The following is a 22,019-nucleotide window of genomic DNA, read 5'->3' as shown; positions in this document are numbered from 1 at the left end:
GTTGTGGCAAGTGGGTGGTTGCAGGTATGTATGGTGGCTGGAGATGGTGGTAGTGATTGTTGATGGTATTGGCATGGTGTGTAAAGAGGGAGATGATGAAGATGCGGGTTACATAGAGAGATGGATATCATGGATTTACACAAGTGGTCCTTCAAGAGTAAAGACGAATTTACCCTCATTTGGCTTGCATGTGACCAAACTTAACTAGAAAAGTCAACAGGGTTAGGCCAAATGACATGATGTGATAGAGTTTTTAAACGTAAAGGATGTTTTCTGCCATTTCTTTTGTTAAAAGATGACTTTTGAAAAAACGATTAAACATAAAGGACATCTTTTGCTATTTTGTCTATTATTATTATTATTTATTTTAATTTTAAACCTACTTTCCCCCATAATTTTTAAACTGACATAACTTTTTCATACGTTAATATTTTTTTTTTAAATATTGCACTGTAAAAAAGAACACTATATCTCTTTAACTTAAGTATTATATTGTTGGAGTTTTTTTTTTCAATTAAAAAAATTAGCATGCTACATATGGGTGTTCAAGGTAGGGGTGTTCATGGTCCGGTTTTCACGGTTTTTGGGTCAAACCGTAAACCGAACCGTTAGTAACGGTTATTGATTCTTGTAAACCAAAACCAAACCGCTGAACTTTTAAACCGAACCGAACCGAACCGAACCAAACCGTTAGTAACGGTTTGGTTCCGGTTTGGTTTCACGATTTGGGCATGCTAGGTTGTGACTGTCGTGACGTTTAAACACAAGCATTTCGAAAACATGAAATGCATATTATCAGGAGTTTAATAGTTTCATGAAAAAAGAATAATTTATAAGACAAAATGGCATATTCATTGCAACTTGTTACTGAGTTCGGACTTTGTGCTCAACCAATCTTTCATTTAGTATTTAGAGAATAATTAATATGAATAATATATATACAGTTACGCTACCAGTTTGTATTTAACAAAAGTCTTGATACATATATGTATATAATATAAAATATCTAAAATATTTAAATATGATTAAATTATATGGTCCGGTCCGGGTTTTTACGGTTGGTTTTTGGTACAAACCGTAAACCAAACCGTTCACTACGGTTTAAAATTATTGAAACCAATCGACCAATACTTGAGAAAAAAAAAACCACCCGTGAAATCGAACCGATGACCAGTTTGGGCGGTTTCACGGTTTCAAACCGAACCATGAACACCTCTAGTTCAAGGCCCATTTTGACAGTCTTTTTAAGTTAAACATGTTAAAGAAAAAACCGTTGAAACCAAAAGTTAAAGAAACTAAACCATTGAAAATTGAAACCAAAAGGTAAAGAAAATACCAACTGTGAAGCCTAGCCGATGACCAATTTAAACGGTTGTAATGTTTCAAACAGAACCATGAACACCCATAATTGTTACATGATTGTCATGGTCTGTGTTCAAACACCCGCCACGTCACGCAGACATTTGTTTAGTAAAATAAATAAATAAAATGAGTGGTACAAAATTTATTAATTTATGAAATACGAAGTAAAAGAACTCGCATGCCGTCCTGTAGTGAGTGTAGTTAGCGACTTAGCGAGTCGAAGTTAACCGCCCCTAGTTATCTTTTATTAACGTAGTAAAAGAATTAGTAATTGCTTTATTTATATTGAGAATGTTGGTATAACGAGAGCTAGAAGTAAAAACAAATTTATATGAAAGAAATTATTGTTTGCGTTTCTGTGGTTTTAAGGCGGAGGCATAGTGAGTCTCCGAAAATTTTTTTGAACTGGTTGAGTCCCTGTGGTTTCAAAAATGAACCATTTGAGTCCCTGCCAGTTGCCGTCAGTTAACAATGTTAGCTCCAGGGGTAGATTCGACATTTCACTTCTATATATATGCATTGTCACTCTGAGTCCTTGAACTTTCCTAATTGGTCGCCTTAAGTCCCCTTCCCTTTTAACAAAAATAAATGAAATAGACTAATTTTTTTAACAAAAATAAACAAACCGAACCACCTTTTCAACAAAAATTAACGAACGGAACTACTTTTTCACAAAAATAAACGGACCAAACAAAATATTTTTTTATCAAGCTAAACGAAACGAATCACTTTTTTTTAACAATTAGTTCATTTCGTTTAACAAAAATATACTAATCAAATTATCTTTTTAACAGAAAATAAATGAACCGAACTTATTTTTTAACAAATATAAATGAATCAAACTACCTTTCTAACAAAACTAAACGAACCGAACTTATTTTTTTAACAAAAATAAACAAACCAAACTTATCTTTTAGCAAAAATAAACGAATCAAACTACTTTTTTTTACTAAACTAAACGAACCAAACCACTTTTCTTAACAAGCAGTTTAGTTCATTTCGTTTAACAAAAATAAACGAATACAACTATATTTTAACAAAACAAAAAAAAAAAGCAAATCAAACTTATTTTTTTATCAAAAATAAACAAATCGAACAACTTTTTTAACAAAAATAAAATACCGAAATACCTTTTTTCAATACAAATAAACAAAACGAACTTCTTTTTTTACTAAACTAAACGAACTGAACAATTCGCTTTAACAAAAACAAACGTATCAAACTACTTTAAAAAAATGAACCAGACTTATTTTTATCACCAAACTTATCTTTTTTTAATCTAAAATAATATATCATTCATAGATTAAAAAAAATGAACCAAACTTATTTCCATGAATGAAATATTATTTTAGATTTAAAAAAGATACTTACAACCAGGAAGGCTTTCGTTGGTCGTTCCAACTTTGGTGAGGTGATAAAGACAGTAAGATGATTAGAACATAATAAAATAGAAAGCCAATGGTTCAAACCATGCAAGTGAAATATTTAGTAGTTCAAATAAAAAAAAGGTTATAGGTGGCCAAATTAGACAAGATAATTTAATTGGTGATCATTAGGGATGTTCAAAACGGTTTGGGACTAGGAACCGGAACCGGTTCCTATATTCAAAACCCCATTTTAAACCGGTTCCAGGCTCGAACCGGTTAGGGAACCGAACCGGTTCTCCCACCCTCGGACCCCTAACCTATCTAACCGGTTCCTACACTCTAACCGGTTCCAACCGGTTACAGTGTAAAATTTTTTTTTTTTTTCGTTTTTCGTTTGCGATTTGGATTCTAAACTACGATTCGTATTTGTATAGCATGAAAAATAAACAAAACAATTAACATAAAATTCATTTTATTTACTTTAAGAAGTTCGAAAAAAAAAAGGTTACATGTTTTAAAATCTTCAAAAACAAACTAACAAAACATTAAACTTATAAATATAAAGTTGTGACATATTATTTCTAGAAAAGCCTTCTTGTTCGTCGTAATTATTGAGCGGCGACTTCTTCCTCGAAATTACTTGTAGAAATGCCTTCTTGTTCGTCGTGCACTCGAACATCAAGTGGTGTTTCATCTTCGAGAGTGGTTACGTGTTGAATACGATCGATTGAGTCCAAGTGATCCTTTAAGCAAATGCACATCTCCACCGACTCCGAATTTAGTCTTGTTCTTCTCACCGATATTACCCTGCCACTAAGAGAAAAAGCGGATTCCGAAGCTACCGTAGAAGCTTGGACGGTTAGTAAATCACGGGCCATGGTGGCAAGAATCGGAAACTCGGTTTCCTTTACCTTCCACCAAGCCAAAACATCAAAAGTGCCATATTCCTCTTCGGATAAACCGGTAGAGTAATCATTTGCACTATACCTTCCTAGTTCGCTTGAAGGGGTGTTACCCCTTTGTTTTTTAGCCGTTACGTTGCGAACGGTGTTCATAAGGCTAATCATGGGATCTCGTACTCTAGTAGCACTTGAACTTGATGAAGACCCCCCCGGCATAGGCATGTGTATGTTTGACCCATATTTATTTAAATAAAAGTCATACATAAATTTAAAATTCAAGTTAAAATAATTTTTTGCCTCTGTTGAAAAGTTTGGGTCAATTTCATGCATATCTAAGGCTGAAAAAATTTCGTCTATCACACATTCAACCCCCGTAACATTTAACATTGGGTTTAAAGCGGCGGCGCAAGTAAAAACCGGTGGCAATTCAAGAAAGTATTTTTTTAATTTAAACTTCATTGGTAATATGATGTTTGAAAACATTGGACTTTTATTTTCAAATTCTTTAAGATTGTTAACCATTAAAAATAACTCCGAAAGAACCAAGGGACTTGTCGGATAATACATTCCCGATAGTTTCGTAGTTGATGTTTTAAAAACTTCAAGAAAAGTCGATAAGTCATTGATAATTTCCCATTTCTCATTTGAAAAGGGGATTGCCAAATCATTCTCGGCAAGACTAGAATGAAACATTTGTAAAGTTTCTCTTTGTTCCAAAGCACTTTGAAACATTATGCAGGTGGAATTCCATCGATGAGGTACATCCCAATTAGCTCCCAAAGCTTTTCTTCCCGTATCTTTACAAAATTTTCTATAATCCATTTGTCTTTTTTTACTTTTCTTAAAAACTTCATGTATCATTAGTCTAAAATCGTTTATAACCGATGTAACCTATCCGAAGCAAGTCCGTCTTGCACGATTAAATTAATGATATGTGCAACACACCTTGAGTGAAAAAATACACCATTGCAAATCGGCGTATATTTTAATTTTAATTTATCAACCGCCGATGTATTATTCGACGCGTTATCAAATGCCATTGAAAATATTTTATTTTCTAGTTTATAAGTTTTTATAACATAATCTAAAATTTCAAACAAATTATCTCCCGTATGTGGATACTCAAAGAGTTCGAAAGCAATGGTGCGTTTCATCATTTCCCACGATGACGGGTCTACCCAATGAGCGGTGACACAAAGATAAGATTCAGGTAGACCATGTGGAGCCGACCAAACATTACTAGTTAAGTTTATTCCCGTATTTATATTTTCAAAATATGCAATTAGTACCTCTTTGGCCTTCTTCCACAATTTTAAACAATAACGTTTAAGAGTATGACGACTTACGTGAGTGTATTGTGGTTGAAGCGTATCTCGAATCATGGCGATTAAGCGAGGGTTGTCGAAGTGACTAAACGGCAAAGCTTCTTGAATCACAAACTTCGCCATACGATCTTGAACTCGATCAATTTGGTATGTAAATATTCCGCCTTCACTATCCATTTGCGTTTGTTGCGAATCGACGTTCTTTTTCAACGCCTTGCAATACGGTTTTTCGATGTGTTTCTTCAAATTTGAATTCGAAAGTGGGTTTAAATAAACCCCACAAAACTTGCACCGAGCCTTCAATGAATGGTCACTCAATTCAACCAAATCCCAATTGCACCAAATCTCTTGATTACGATTATGAGGTACAATACGAACGAAACTTGGTTCGGCGTTGGAACCTTGACCAACCGATGATTGTGAGGCAGCCATAACAACAAATATGAATATAGAAGAAGAGAAAACAAGAGATTAGAGAACTCAAAACGTTGTAATAGCGTTTTTTTGTATTTTTTTGCGTTCGGGTTTGCGTTTTGAGTGTTGTGATGAACCCATGACACCAAATACCTATTTATACTAGTAGTTGGGTGCTTGGGGGAGCCAAAAAACGGCTATTTTTGACCCCGACGGTCAAAAAACGGCCAAAAAAACGATTTCCAACGGCTTAATCGATCCAACGGCTAGAACCGGTTCCTAACCGGTTCCGGATATAACCGGTTCCTAACCGGTTCCGGTTCGGTTCCGGTTCCTACCCGCCCCCACTCAGAATTGCAAGAACCGGTCACGGATCATCGGGTTGAATCAGATAGGGTCCGGTTCCTACCAAAAACGGGTAGGAACCGGTTCGGTTCCGGTTCGGGTCCACCGGTTCGGTTCCAGGAACCGGTTTTTTTGATCAACTCTAGTGATCATATAGAAACAAAACAAAAGTACAAAATTCTAATTTAACCATAACAACAGGCGCCTTAACCAAACGATACGGTAATATCTTTACCCGAAACATAATTAGTATACAAAAAAGAAAAAAATATATATTAGAGATCATAGGCAGGCTGATAAGCTATCAAATGACATATAGCCGCATATAAATCTACCTACGATCATGGCTTCTCTTGTATCCTGAAAGGTGTTTCCTAGAATCAACTGAACTAACTGTTTTACCATCTCCATGTTTTTCCGAATCTTGGTCAACTGTTGACTTTCGCCTTCGTTGCAGGTCCTCAACATGCCGCCGCCACAAAGATTCTCTATCCTTCCTTGGCATTTTGTTGTACCGTGTGTCGTCTTTGAGCAGTTGTCTGGCTGTTGACCATGAAGTAAAAACTGTTTTACCATCTTCATATTCTTTTGAAGCTGCATCTGCGGTTACTACTTCACCTAACAAAGCTTTGTATTCATTCGCACATCTCTGAAACATGACAGCACACAAGGTTAAAAGAAACACAAATCAAAACTGTAAAAAGTCTAAATTTGTGATTTGAAGCGTTTAATACAACTTACATCGTACAATGACTTAATGTGTTCACGAAAAAGCTTCTCGAGATCTGATTGGTCTAAATAAGAGTTGGCTGCACGCCCTTGAGGATCCTTCTCTAGTTTAGGCTTCGCATCCGTCCATGAAACCTGGACAAAAAATAAAAAGATAAACATCAAGAACTATTATCACCAATTAAAACTAATTAGGTACGAAATATTGCCTTAAAAAAAACTTGATAAAAGAATTACCTGTGAATCTTTAATTGTCTCTACAAGTAATGCTTGATATGATTCAATAGCTTCCTTTCTGAGAGTTTTTGAACGCACCCTCTCGACTTCTTGTTCTTCTCGCTCTTTCCGCTTACGCAATACCCGCTCTCTTTCCCTCAATTTCTCCTGTGTTATTTATAAAGTAAGCATTTATGATAACCATAACAAACATGTTTTCAAATACTAAGTCTTGTGCATACCTCCTCATCACGTTTTGCCTTTGCTGCCCTTTCAGCTTCCACGTCAGACTCCTTTAGCTCAGAAATGTATTCATTAAATATATCTTCCCTGTCCTCATGCTTAACAGATTTGTATCGAGGATCATTTCTAAAGATATCCTTAACCTTCAAGATAAAAGTCAAAAACAAATTAATATGTGATCAATGAGTAAGACCAAAGTTCAATCTAAATATCAACATATTTACTAATTACTAACCTTGGACCAACGAGAAGCTGGGGAAATGTCCTTGTTTTCCCTAAGCATCAATTTGAAACTTGAAACAAGAGCTGCACGTTTTGCACGAGCCTCGTCTTCAACAGACTTCTTTAGTAGAACAACCCTGAAACAGAATACATATAGAAATTTTAGAAACAATGTACAAAAATACATGAAGGTCATGAAATTTAAGATTCTGTGTTGCAAACATATTCATTGTAACTCATTTTGCAAAGAGTTCTTTATGTAAGTACAGCGAGTTACCTTTCGTTTAGTAATGCTTCACGTTCTTTTCTGTCCAAGGCCTCAAATCTTGGATCATGGCCCCATTTTCTTTTAAATGTTTGATAATCAGTGTTGTGGTTGATATCCTAAAATATAGATGACAACAATGGCAACAAATTATAACTCAAATGGATCAAAATTTATCTGTAGTACGGATCATGACTAAAAAAAAGAACTTTTGAGATTTAAATTAGAGACAGACTTAAATCAAACCTCCTTCGCCTCATCCAGCAACTGTTTGTAACCTTCGATTGCTGCCTTCTGCGCTGCTCGTTTTTCTTTGCGTTCTTCTTCAGCACGTGTTCTAACAAAATGATCAAATATGGCTCTTCGAGCACTATAACTTGGTATTGCCTGCAAGAAGAATATTATTTCTACACTTGCAACAGTAAAATATCATTTTGGTAACCTAACAAGTGACAAATATTGGACCTTTGGCAAACCTTAAAACGCGGATCAAACACGAATTTAGGAAGTTCCTTCTCCCATTTCGAAAATGGGGCCACCCCACGCTCCTTGAGCATCTCCTGGAAATTCCACAAGTAAAAGACTTAATATTAAAAAAATAGTAGAAAAATTGTTTTATAATAACAATAATCAACAAAATAAAAAATACCCTAAACTGCATAGCACGATCCTCTTTAGTTGGTCCAGTGTCCACATCATCTGAATCTGAAGAGTTGTTAGAAATAGCTCCATCACCATTATCCTCTTTAACCTTGTCTTTTCCATTCTCACTATGTGAGCCCTTCCCTACTTGATCAACTGGTGTAGAACCATTTAGATCAGATTCAGTGGTAGCTGGAACTGTGGAATCTTGCAGTTTCTTTTTTATCAAATCAAGTGCGGATGATGAGACAGGAGATATGGCATCACGGCCACCTGTGGTAATAGCAGGGGCATTCAAGCTTAATGGACCAGATCCTTTTTCAGTTGAAGTAGTTACGTCTTGTACTGATGTTGATTGTTCTTTTATAGCGTCACTTTCCTGTTTCTTTCTTAACTCAGTCATTTCTGTTGGTATTTGCCAGCTGCTCAGCTGAACAAAGCAGATGAAGAATTAGTTTATTATAGAAATAGAAAATGTGGACATGCGGTTGATTTTACATATCAATATAGAAAAAATGCAAGTCAACTTGAAATAGTAAAACTTTATTATAGCACATAAGATTGTGCTACCTTGGTTTTGGAATTGTGGTAGTATCTTTTCCCATCATTTGTGGTGACTAATGACCAATCTGTGCCAGCACACTTCTCCCTGAAGAATGTATAAATTAATTAAAAAAACAGAAACCTGCAGTAAAGTAATGCTACAATGAAAATGTAAGGTCCAAAATTTGAGAATGATATCAATAAAACAATCCGGTGGTTTCACACCAGTAGTGTCGCCAAAGGTATTGGTGTCGCCCTGACACTTGAGAAACTTCATGAATCCTGGTGGCTCTAGAAGTGTCGCTGAGACAAATTGTGACACTTCCTAGTGTCGCCAGCGACAGTTCACGGTTCTTCAGCAGACGCAGTTAGCTTGAAGAACAAGGCTCAAGGGACTATAAAAAGTGTGATAGGGCCTCATTTGTTGTGGTGGGTCTTTATGTGAGCCACCACCCAGGGGAGCTCCCGCGGTGGAAAGAAAGTTGAGTAAATTATGTTCGGGTTTTAATGATATCATAGCTTTCGATCTTCTATTGTCTATCTTATTGTTTTTTGATTGCTTATTTGGCTCACAACCACCCGTCTCTACCAATTCTATCAAAAAACGAGCTTGAAATCAAGATCTAGGGGAATATCAGAAAAGATATAATAAAGCATATAAAAGATTAGAAGGTGAGATAATTAGGATTCAAAATGCACACGGCAAAAAGAGAACCCCATATATAGAGTTTTTAATGTGAGATTATGAGTAAAATAGCGCTACAGCAGAAACAACATTGAAACAAGAGCCAGTCCTTAATTCCATAAAAAATAACACCCTTTTTAATGTGTTTCCTTTCACGAAAACATGACTTTGACAAGTAGCAATAATTGAACAATAAAAATAAAAATTCATTGTAACTGCTTTTGTTTTGATATTGGGCCAAGGTCGTCAATCACCATATTTCTTCCTAAAAGCACTGATATAACCTTACTCAAGAACAGCAAAATATCTATGTTACCTATTATATTTCTCTCCACAAGAAGAAAGAACGGTGTAAACATGAGTACGAGTGAAAAGGAAAAAACGGTGTAAACAAGCAAAGTATGCAAATCACTCACCATGAAATTGGAGTCGGTTGTGCAAAAACTTTATCAGGCTGCCAACAGGAAGTAGAAGACAAAAAAAGAGAAAAGAAAATATTAGTTCATTCTGGGGAAGGTACACACAGAAATGCATTAGTACAATGATGCTAACAAACATCAAGTTGGTTACAAATTAAGGCAACTAAGTAAATTTAAATGAGAGATTAGAGAAAACCACATTAACTACACTTGTGTTTCCTTTACTACCCTATATGCTAAATGTAAGAGTAAAACCAGCAAGGTTTCTTATCAATAACTTTAACCCGCATGAGTGATGTTTTGAACAACTATAGAGTACAATTACCAAGGGCATCACAAAGACACAAACTAGGGTATTAAACTCACATATACAGTATACTGTATACAGTCAGTTTTAGTATTTATCATATTATCACAGAAAACAGTCAAGACAGCAAAATGTACCTCTCCCTTAAAACCAACAGGTTTTTGGTATGTAGACTGTCCTGTAACAGCATTATAATAGTAAATGATTCCTGTTTCAGTCCTGTGTGCTGACCAAGCATCCAACACATCACCAGCAATAGATTCTTCCTTTACACCAACAGCATTTGGAGGCTTGCTATTGTCTGCAAAACATACATTTACATAAATACTCAAGTCAGGCAATATTCTGAAAATCACAAATTCACAATATTCACACATACAAGTCCCTGGAGGTAATTCGTGTGACATGCTGTCTGAAACACCAATTGAAGTACCAGTAGGCTGAGCATTGGATGGTGGGATCGATGGCAGTGGCATGCGTTGAGCTGGCGAAAGAAAGGGTCCAGAAAAAGCAGGTGGATATGGTAAAAGTTGTTGTCTTGACAAGGTTCCAGCTAGTGGAGGTTGAAGCCAGACTCCCTGAGGTGGGCCAATCATGGGAGGATTCGAAGCATATGTGGCATAAAATGGTTGCTGAGGAGATGAACTAGGTTGAACAGGGGTGGCTGGAGGTCGCCCGGGAGGACCAGGTGTTACAGGAAGCCTTGGTGCACCTGGAGACGGTTGAAAAGGCGGTCCAGATGACATCCTAAATGATGGTGAAGCAAAGTTTGGGTTTGATGATGTGACACCTAAAGTTGGATAAGCATGCTGTGAAACAGAATGAGGGGCGGATGAAGCAGAGGACACACTAGGTCCTGTAATACTCTGTTACAAACACATTAACCATGGCAAATTAGTCTCAAGATAAGGCTTCTTTGATTATAAACAATTTGCATCCTACACAAACAACTAGCTTACACGGCATCATTAAGATTACATTTCCCAAAAGAAGGAGGTGCATAATGCATTCAAGTACATTCACATAGGATAGATATCTAGCTATGAACAAAAAACCAAAACAACGAGCAACGTTTATCATTATAAATTTATATCAATTTGCGTCCTAAGTTGTCCGCGTCAAATGTCAAATTGTGTTTATTTTCTAATGGAAGCAGTAACCAATAAGCATCAAATTCTTCTAGCAATACCCAAGTTGTAGCAACAGCCAACTTACCTAACATTATTTGTCCCTGGTCCAAGTTTTTTGTTACAGAATTAGTTTGCATGTAGACTAATTATGATCATAACATACATACTAGCTACCAAATAAATAAATAAATCCCCAGAACCTATGATTATGTCAACATAAGAAGTAAAAAGGTGTAGCCAATCATGTCTGCAGAAAATTTCATTTATAATACTTAAAAGAATGTACATACAGACTGGTCCATCTGAGGTAACTGGTGATTTCCATTATATGAAAAATTAGCAGCATTAGATGACATTTCTCTTGGAACAGCAACAGACGATGGCAATGGCCTGACCTGTGTAGTCATTCCTTGCAAAAATGAACTGGGGTGTGTCGGCTGTCCAGGCACAGGAACAGGAGGTTGCAAAGATGTTGCAGAAACTGAGACATTTTTAGGCACTTCAGAATTTGCTGAGTCAGCCACCTACAAAGAAGTAAAAGACAAAAACATCACAAGTATGTAAAGCAGTTAACAGAAAGCATAACTAACAGTCTCCTAAGAGAATTAACTAGCTTAATACGTTCATAAGTTTTCACATGTTGGAAAAAGGTTAAAGATTTATAACCTTATTTCAAGAATGTGAAATAACGATAGTTTTGTAGTTATCCCTACCGTTTTCAAATGGAAAGAAACAATAGCGGCATGTGGAACATTGTATGAAAATGAAGGACCAGAACTAGCAGGAGCAGGAGGTGGAGGTCTAGGAAGTGATGAAGAACCTGGTGAGTTTATCATAGCCTGCAGTTATAATCAAAAAGTTAGTTAGCAATACATACACAAGGATTGCAATAATTTTGAAAATTATGTGACGTAATTTAGTATTTGATTGAAAATTTAAAACACTTCCAGCAACACAAAAACGATAGGTCACAAAGGGATCCACTAACAGTGCTGGATGATGACTGATGAGGGCTCTCAGAATTTATATTAGCATTTGGAGGCACATTGTATGAAAATGAAGGGGTGGAAGCAGCATGACCATGTGAGTTAGCATGATTTGCTGAGTCAGAGTCATGCATTGACTTAGTGTCTGTAGTGTCTTCATCCTTTAAGGTGGGTGTACCAGCAATCGAAGCAGGTGCAACAACTGTAGTCAAAGGTGGAGAAGATTTCCCTTCTACAGCTGGCTCAGCACCAATCCCTTGAGATGTTGATTCCATTATCTTATATGCAAAATAATATCCAGAAAGGAAAAATTATTGGGATTCGTTAAGTAATGATTTTCTAAAACAACTACAGTTAATGTCTCCACTTTTAAATATAATGTCCTGGTCTATGGCATGAACATTATTATATAAGATGGGAAAAAAACAATCAAAGTTGGCATTATCCGAGTCTTTTAAATTCACCGAATCACCATAGTATCCCCACTTAAACCAACTCCATCCCACTATCATCTAAGGACTCCTAAAAATGGAGAAGTCCGGCTCAAGCACCAGTCAACAGTATTAGTTGCCGATTATTATTTCAAAATACCAAAACAAATACTATGACAGTGAGTAAGAACTGTCATTTGAATTATATATTATTGCCAGTGCTGTTACAATAGGATAGTAACTCCTCAATGTAGCAAACCACTAGCATGCCGATGTGACTAATCACAAATGTCATCTAAATTTCAACAAGTAATATGCAATTTACACATCTATTTCATTTACTTTAATCTAACAAAACTCACAAACTATGTACACAACCAAACACAACAATTACAACATTCAATCTTGAAACGCAAAGCATTGAACATCTTAAAACAAGTAGAGATACAACAATCACAGCAAAAATTTATCTACACTTAACACTTGTAGAACAGCAAGCGTGCAGCTTAATTTTTTAACAGAAACATAGGTGTAGAGTAAAGAATCAGTGACTTCTCATATAAAAGTTACCAGCACCAGATGCTAATACCAGCTATGGAAACTAGTACTAGGGGTGTGCAAAGTCGGCTAGGTTTGGTTATGGGGGCTTAACCATAACCATAACCATAACCGAGGTTCGGCCATGGAAGACTGCTTAATCATTACCATAATGATAACCGAATGGTCGGTTTTGGTTAAGTTGGGTTATGTGGCCAGTGTATTTTTTATATTTTTTTTTCCCTTTGTTCTAGTTAAAATTGGTTGAGTTATGGTGTCCAAGCTCAATTATGATGTTTCTCAATTATGATGTTTCGATGTCAGTTAGTATCAGTATAAATTTAAATGCTCGAAGCTGGAAATACAGGTATAAAAGATGGAAATAGAGGTATACATTTTGAATAAGCATAAGGTTCGGTTCGGTGTCAGTTAATCAGAAACGGTATAGGAGAGCCTGTAATGAATGGTTATGAATAAATTAAACATATAGCACTAGACAGTAATAGAGTAATTAAGCTAATTACAACTCAATCGCATATAGTATTTCGTAACACGTGATTTACAAACGGCAGTACAAATTAAAACTGTATGCGTTCTTAATAGAATGTAGAAAAGTATACTAGTAAATTGCAAAGGAACCTACCTGCGTTTGTGGATGACGTTAGAGCTCAAATGACGATGCGGCAGACAGCGACGGTGGAGTACACCGGCGACGGAGCAAACGCACGGTCACGGAGGAGAGGGTTTTGCTCACTCTGCTGGATTCAATTCAATTAGGGCTTTCTTTTTCTTTTGTTTTGTTTTTACTGCTAGCTGGTCAATTCCTAAACCCGTATTCGATTTATTCGGTATGGATTGTAGCCTTATGGATGCGGGTCGGGTTTCTTTCGTTATGTATAATAAAGTTTGTAAATAAATAACTTGGCAGCGGCAGAACATTCGGCGGTTCGGTTCGTCGGCAGAGGCTTGGCTTTGCACAGCAAAACGTAACCTCGAACAGTTACGTCGCAGTATAATTTCAGGCGTTCATCACCGGTTTCATGTTTTACTAGATAGTACTTTTGGCTTAATAATTTGTTAAAAAAAATATTGATTTTCATGTTTACTGGATAGTATTCCTGGCTTAGTAAGTTGTTAACAAAAAAACATTGACTTTTATGTTTTACTGGATTGAACTATTGTCTTATTAAATTATAAAAAGATAAAACATTGGCTTAGAAAAAACAAAAGTGGTTGTAGAAGCTCACATGCACCACTTTGTTGTTCCGACTACCTAATAGCTTACACTAATATAAGACCAAAGTAACATTGTAACTAAGCACTTACATTAATATATCGTAGTGTTGCCTTTGGGTGGGGGGGGGGACAACTACCGATCTGATCACCCAATAGACCCGAATTTTTCAAAAAAAAAATATGTAGTTGCACATATTTATAGAGATGGTCAAAAAAACCGGTCCGGGAACCGGTTTGCCGGTTTAAACCGGAAACCGGTTTTTACGAAAACCGGTTTTTTAAAAACCGGTTTGACCGGTTTACAAACCGCCGGTTCGTATTTCGGTTACAAGTTTTAGAGCCAAAACCGGTTAATGGAAAAACCGGTTTTTTTTAAAACCGATTATTATGAAAAAAACCGGTTATTAACCGGTTATTTTAAAAAAAAAACCGGTTAACCGGTTATTAACCGGTTCTAACCGGTTTCTAAACCGGTTAGACCGGTTAGGGTTTTGACATACAAAAACCGGTTATTAACCGGTCCGGTTATTAACCGAACCGGTTTTTTTTCGGGCCAAAAAAAACCGGTCCGGTTAATAACCGAACCGGTTTTTTTAAAAAACCGATTTGTGCACCTCTACATATTTATACATAACAAGAAAAACAAAACAAATAGTTGAAAAACCCAAATCATAATCCAATAAATATATTTACAAATTTTATTGTTTAATTCCAATAAAAAAAAACTCTTACTTAAGGCCTATTTTTTTTTCTTGCATTCGGCTCAAAAACTTTAACGATCGTGATATATATGGTTTGTAATTACTAATGTTTGCTGAAATATTTAAGGTGTCATTTGATTTTGGTTGTTAGGTTCGTTTTGGTTTAAATTTGTCGTATTTGTCGGCATGCAACATGGAAAAGGGGATTTGAGACAAGTCTTGAAAGATCATCATTCAACGATTAAGTCAACAGCATATTTGTCATGTATGTCAGCGGCAGATCTACGGATTACCCAGGGGTGCCCGGGTTACCCCTTAACTTTCACGCCAAAGTGTAAAATTAGTGCAAAATTATTTTTTTCTTCTTCATTTTATGTATCAGAATATCCCTGAGCAAATATTATGATACTCCTAAGAATATATAAAGAGATAAAGTGAGGAAGGTTTGATGGAATTTTATTTTTTCCGGTGAAATATAGTTGGAAAAGGAAGAAGAAAATAACATAAATGAGTTTTGTTGTGTAGTTACTAGGCTCAGGGTCTTTTAAATTCACAGGTAAAAAGTAAAAAGCAAAAAACATTCAAGTTTTCCTTTTGTCCTTGGATGTCTTTTCATTTTTTGAGTTTTTATTAAATTAAAAACATAAAATAATTAATATGGTGATAGCAGGAAACACATAAAGTTCATCTACAATTCGGATTTCTAAACATTATTTTATTTGTATATTTGTTGGTATAGTTTATTTAGTTAATTGTATCTCATTTAATTTTTTACTTTATTGTGTTATTGATATGTTTAATTATATATATATATATATATATATTATATTTTACAACTTACTATCAACTACACTTTCACTATTCCTTAAAAATTACGCTTAAAAGAGTTGTGTATAATGCATCATAGTTTGTACATTTTTCACTGTCTTTCTTGGCTTACACGTACTCCACCTTATCACTCTTACTTTTACACATGTTCTATGCCCTTGGACAAGCTTTCTCTCGACGGTCTCTCTCTTCAGAGAATAAACAGCTATGGGTTTAATCGGTGTCTCTCTCTGTAGGTTCCATTGGGTGAATAGGTTTGCAATTGTGTTTCAAACTGTGATGGTTTTACACCAAACCTCTTTGCATGTATTTCTTTCCCTTTTTACAGAGAAACAGAGGGATAGCGGGGTGTTGTCCCGCAATTACCGGCGTCTCCAACCGTCCATAGCGGCGGTGGACCTGTTACGTAGCGCCTTGCTTCTATTACGACGTTAGTTGTGCTGCACATGAGCTGTTCGGCGAAACGACCATATGTCTGCAGCGGTGTGTTGACCCGTCGTTGCCGGCGGCTCCTGTCGTCTATGGCGACGGCAGAACTACAACATGTTGTGCCTTGCATCCATTGTGACGTTGGATGCGGTGCACATGAGGTGTTCAATGAAATGCGTGTCTGCCCATTTCAGTTTTAGAAAGACTGTGATGATTTTCTGAGCCAATATACGTTGCACACGAGGTGTTTGATAGAATGATTTGACAATTGTGCTACACCATTTGGGTTCTTGGGTGATGATGACAAACTCTTGGCGTGGCGACTGTGGTTCTTGGAAACAAGCAACTACAATTACAGCCATGGATTTGATCTGAGCCTAAAGATAAATTGTTTACAACCTTGATGTAATTGATTATAGGTGATAATCTTTGTTGGAGATGGTGAGTATAGATATAAAATTTTACTACTTAATTGATGGATCGTAGTTTAGTTTCTACCTATTCTATTAAGTAGTCTTCAAATGTTTTAAGGTTATAGATTATTCTCTTCTTTTGTTGTAGCTTGATGCCCTGGAGGATGATTGCAATGTTGCTGAAAATTAAGTTAACTTTAACAATAACACTAGCTGTCTAGCTTAAAACTGTTGCTCGAAATTAGGTGTTCAACCTAAAAAGAGATTTGACTTATAGGAAGAAATTGTTGTTTAAAGCGGTTATAAACTTATATAAAATATGTTTTGAAGTAATCATGTAAATAAATATGATTTAAGATTGTCTGGACCTAAATTTGAGATACGTGTTCAAATATTAATTGGTATTTTGGTATAAAACAAATTATGTTTTACTACTATCCTTAATTATTTGCTTTATATCAAAGTATGCATATAAACGTTGTCGTTTGTATTCACAATTTAGAAGAACATGATGTTGTGAAAAAAAGTTAAAAATATGTTATATATGGCCTAAATCGGTTTTGAACGAAACTTAAACTGAAACTCGTTTGTATTCAAAATTTTAAGTAACATTATGTTGTGAACAAAAGTTTATTAATTATAATGATGTGAAAAAAAATGGTTTATTAATTATAGAAATAAAAGAACATGAACATAATATTAAAGTTAACTCCTTAGCACACACGTGAAAAAATAATTGGCTAGATTTATGAATAGTAATTTATATGTGATAACTACTTAATGGTTTTTAACACACATATATATAAATAGAGAGGAGGGGAGAAATCAAAATATCCCACTCATGTCTCATAAGATACCTCTAGGGGGTGTTTGGTACAGAGAATGGAATTGTAGAGAAATGGAATTGCAGAGAAATGGAATTGGTCTGGAGAATGAGAATTGCCTGTTCTGTTTGGTAGTACAGAGATTTCAGTAGAGAAATATAGCTGAGAATCATTTCTCTTGTTTGGTAGTACAGAGATTTCAAGGAAGGCCATGTCATAAAGAAAAGTTGACGTGCATTTGTGTGTCATCTGTTTTTGACACTCATTTATGACACGTCTTTTACATGCATTTTTTACGCCCATTTGCGTGTCATGTTTTTAGGTGTTTTATAATAATAATTTTTTTGGATGAATTACTAATTTTCACATTAAATGACAATTAATGTCTCAAAATATATAATAAAATAAATACATTGAACATTACAAATACATTTCATACAATATTTCATAAAATACAAATTACAAACATCTCAAAATTAATATCAATGTCAATACAAAATTTCACCGGAATATGAAGTTTGCCACAAAAGTCGATCATTCTTCACAAATTCCATCAATAGGTAATAATTTGTTTCCACTAAGTAACTAACAGGACCAGGTAACAAAATATATTTCACTAGCTAGCACAAAGATAATCTGGTAACAAGTTGTTTGCATGTAAAATTTATTAAAAATGATGATTGATAACTCACCAGCATGCTGAAACATACTCGCTGTAAGGTGGTTGTGAACGAATGCTCGTGCGGATCCAAAATCATATATTTTTATCACATCCTTGGTAACAGAAAGTTAACTGCAATATGATACAGAATGTGCCAACATTCATCCATAAGAAAGTAGAAATATACTAATACTACCAAACATTAACAGTTTATCCACATTGATAGTTAAAACGGCATACTAATTACCTGTAAAAGAAGAGATCAGATGTGTTTCCCATTTATTTTTCTTGAACCAGCAATAACTAGTTTTATACCCGTCCGGTGGACGGCTCCGGTGGACGGCTCCGGTGGACGGGTTGTTTAATGTAATAATGTCATACTATCTTTCTTTGTGTTGCCCTCTTTCTTCACCATTTTAGTCTTTTCCATCTTCATCTTCATGGCCATCGGCTATCACTGACTGGTCATTAAGACGTAATTAAGGTAATCTTCAAACTTGATCTCACCTGAGTCATCAAGAAAAGAAGAATTTTTTTATTAGCTCAAGACAGATCTAAGATCCAAATAGACAACTTTCTACATTCTTCAAATCTGTAAAACAGCAAGTACTCATCACCTATTTATCCAAGAGATTTCAAATCCTTTTCTTGCCTTTTTCTACAAAAGATTAACCAAAATAAAATAACTATTAGCATAATATAAACCAGTTGAAGACATGATATAAATGAAAACAATTTTATTATATAAAAAAGTGACTTACTATTCTTGCAACTTAACAATTGATCTCGGCATCATCTAAATCATTATTCTTCTCTTGACATTGGGCTTCCAACTCAACTCAGCAATATCAATCAATCGCCATCGCCTCCGCCTCCTCCTCCACTTTCTTATGACATGTCCAGTTTCTTGTCTGTCATTACAGCAGCAATTAAGGGGGTTGGCTGCCATTTGTAAAAGTTCAGCAAACATGTAAGCTTAATAAACAGAATGAAACAAAGATACGCTTGTTACCCATCTTTAGTAAGTGAAAGATTTTTAGTTTTAGTCTGCAATCAGTCTCTCTCTTTCTGCATCTATAGTCAAAGTTGAAAACAATAATATCAATAACTGTAAAAAAAACAAATAACAAAACTGATTGTGTGCTTATATATATATTTACCTTTACTTTCAGTTTTTCGTTCTCTCAGGTTTCATTATTTTCATCCCAAAATGTTGCTTAAGAGTCATAATATCATATCTGACAAAATGTGTATATTAATAACATTTATAAAAGTAGAAATTTAAAAAAAATGTCACACTTCTTTCTGCAAACATTTATTCAGTTTGTGTAGTTCTTTATCTGTGGAGTCTTGTAGAAGAGTGTGCCCCCACCCTTATGCTGCTTCATCTATAACCCTGCAGGATCCCCTGTATATATTTAAGTTACCTCCATGAGATAAAAGAAAACTAAATATAACAATTTATGTATATAATATATTTTCATGAGACAAAACTAAAACTAAATATAAGAATGTGCCATATGCTTCAACACATAGATCAAAATGCAGGTTTAGAGTGTCCTTACATGAAAAATAACATAAAAAAATGATCATCTCATGGTCATTTTTCAACTGGTAAAACAGCGGAACTGTGGTGTGCAGTGTGCTAAGTCGGTTGTAGGGGGCTGAAGTCTAGGCCTAGAAGCCCTATTCTTATGGTCCCTATACGCTTTAAGATCCTAACAGTATAAAATTTAAAATAAATAAAAAGAATAAACTGGCAATACTTCATTAGTATGAAAAATTCAAGTACTCACAGTGTTTTAAAAGATGTGTTACCAAGAGGTGGACAAACTGAGTCTGCTTCTCCCAAGTCACTAATTATCAATTACCACAACTAATCATAATTTCAACCAAATTAACTAATGTGATATTTAAGATATTACTCACAAGTCTGGTAATGTCAAAAGTGTATTGGCCTGTTCAATCCCACTAGCTTAGATCCACCTGTTATCCAGAAATTCTAATTAAATATGACGGTAAGCAAATATCTCACAAGCTTTTGAAACTTTGCCATCACCATATGTAATCAAGGATCTTCACATGCTACTACCAGACGTCTACATGAATATTCATTTGTCAACATAATGAATCATCACAAAACTATATATAACAGATCATAGCAAAATAAGGGATGACACATCACACAACTATGTATAACAGATTGTTTTCAGATCATTAGTGACCTTGAAGCAACATAATGGTAGCTATTACTAAAATTATAGATTTATAGAAGCAAATTAGCTGAAAAGATAATTATAGAACCAAACAAAATTATTGTTGAACATGGCCGCTAGCCACCATGAGGGTTTAACAAACAGCAAACAAGACCCACAGCCGTCAGTCACGGGGCTTTACATCAGAAACCCTAACCAGGCCACCACACCACCGTCACCTAGGGTTCAGAAATTGAACCCGACAACAGTAGGCAAACAGGGGCGACAAACGACCATCACATCGCACATAGAGGGAGAGAAAAAGAGCATTTCTGATTATGATTAAGGTTTTGTGGGAAAGCGGTGGGTACACACAGATGGAAGAAAAACCAACTTGATACAACAAGCACAGACAAACTACACAGAACTCAACATCTCAAAACCCAGTTCGTACGATTAATAATAATAAAGTGAAAAGGAAGCTGATATATATGGATTGAATGCTTATGGATCTGTTAATCGGAAATTTGAACCATACCTTGTTTTGGGTTGCGGTGCTCTGAAGGAGGAAGCTGGTGATAGAAGTGAAAAGGAAGAGAATGGAAGTGAGAAATGAAACCTAGAGAAATGATTTCTCCGCTTTTTTTAAATCAGGGAAATGGAAATGGTTTATTTCCATTTCTCACCTCTTTCTTTCGTAAACAAACAAGAGAATTGTTTCCATTTTCATTTCTCACTCCCCAATTCTCTGTACCAAACACCCCCCTAGTGTTTTAGAGGATTTCAGATTACTTATAGAATAATAAACAAGTTTTGAAATTGTTCTAATTAGGTCATTTATAAGATATTTTATTCTAATAAGGTCACTAAAGTTTTATTTTTGTTCCAGTCATAAATATTTTACCTAGATAGAAAGTCATATAGTTTTTTTTTATTTTTAAATAGTTTGACATTGCAATTTTTTTAAAATTAAAAAAAAATAGTAAGAATTAAGAAAATTAATTTTTTAAATTGCGAAAAATGACAAAAACAAAAAAAACAAAAAAAATTTATGTTACAATTTTTTTTATAAGAAACCATCATTTTTTTAGAAAAATTTCAAAAAGATAGTCAGGTGTTATTAAAATATTTAATATATATATATACATAGAAACATATTAATTATATTGTAATTTTTCTTAATTTTCCAAATTTATTTTTTTGCAATTTAAAAATTGTTCTTCTCGATTTTTACTAATTTTGTCAATTTTTAAAAGAATATTATGCAATGTCTAACTGTTTAAAAATAATTAAAAAAAACCTATATAACCTGCTATACATGTAAAATATTTATGATTGGAACAAAAAATAAACTTTAGTGACCTGAATGGAACAAAATATTTTATGAGTAACCTGATTTTAACAATTTCAAAACTTGGTTGCTATTATATAGAGTAATCCCAATGTTTATGTGGCATTTTGTATAAGAAGATACTGTTGGGTCAAACCCGACAAGCCACATGACTACATGAGTGTGGATCCAAGCCTGAATTCCATATTACAACCATTATATTAAAAATAACATATATATTATACAAAATCTGAAACAAACATTGTCATATTTTTCAAGTAAATGAGTTAAACAACTATGTCATCATGTTCACATGGTTTTGTATTTCATGT

The 22,019-nt window shown here is 34.8% G+C and overlaps 1 protein-coding gene across 1 annotated transcript; it reads right to left on the bottom strand.

Moving 5' to 3' along the window:
* Positions 1-6,036: 6,036 nt before the first annotated feature.
* LOC143632150 (pre-mRNA-processing protein 40C-like) lies at positions 6,037-12,379 on the bottom strand. The gene is made up of 16 exons (XM_077100727.1): positions 12,105-12,379; positions 11,830-11,955; positions 11,407-11,640; positions 10,366-10,852; positions 10,124-10,287; positions 9,677-9,714; positions 8,603-8,681; positions 8,040-8,462; positions 7,867-7,950; positions 7,637-7,777; positions 7,403-7,509; positions 7,139-7,262; positions 6,903-7,046; positions 6,682-6,828; positions 6,457-6,579; positions 6,037-6,364 (listed from the first exon to the last, which is right to left on the bottom strand). The coding sequence occupies exons 1-16, from the start codon at positions 12,375-12,377 to the stop codon at positions 6,047-6,049; spliced, it is 3,012 nt and encodes a 1,003-aa protein (XP_076956842.1). The 5' UTR covers positions 12,378-12,379; the 3' UTR covers positions 6,037-6,046.
* Between the last annotated feature and the right edge of the window lie 9,640 nt (positions 12,380-22,019).

The sequence above is a fragment of the Bidens hawaiensis genome, unplaced genomic scaffold (assembly GCF_021521415.1).
Source record: "Bidens hawaiensis isolate Kalapana, Puna unplaced genomic scaffold, B.hawaiensis_p1.1 tig00006365_1, whole genome shotgun sequence".
NCBI classification, from domain to species: domain Eukaryota; kingdom Viridiplantae; phylum Streptophyta; class Magnoliopsida; order Asterales; family Asteraceae; genus Bidens; species Bidens hawaiensis.
Note: the sequence above shows the minus strand (reverse complement) of the source record. Positions and strands in the feature narration are given on the sequence as shown.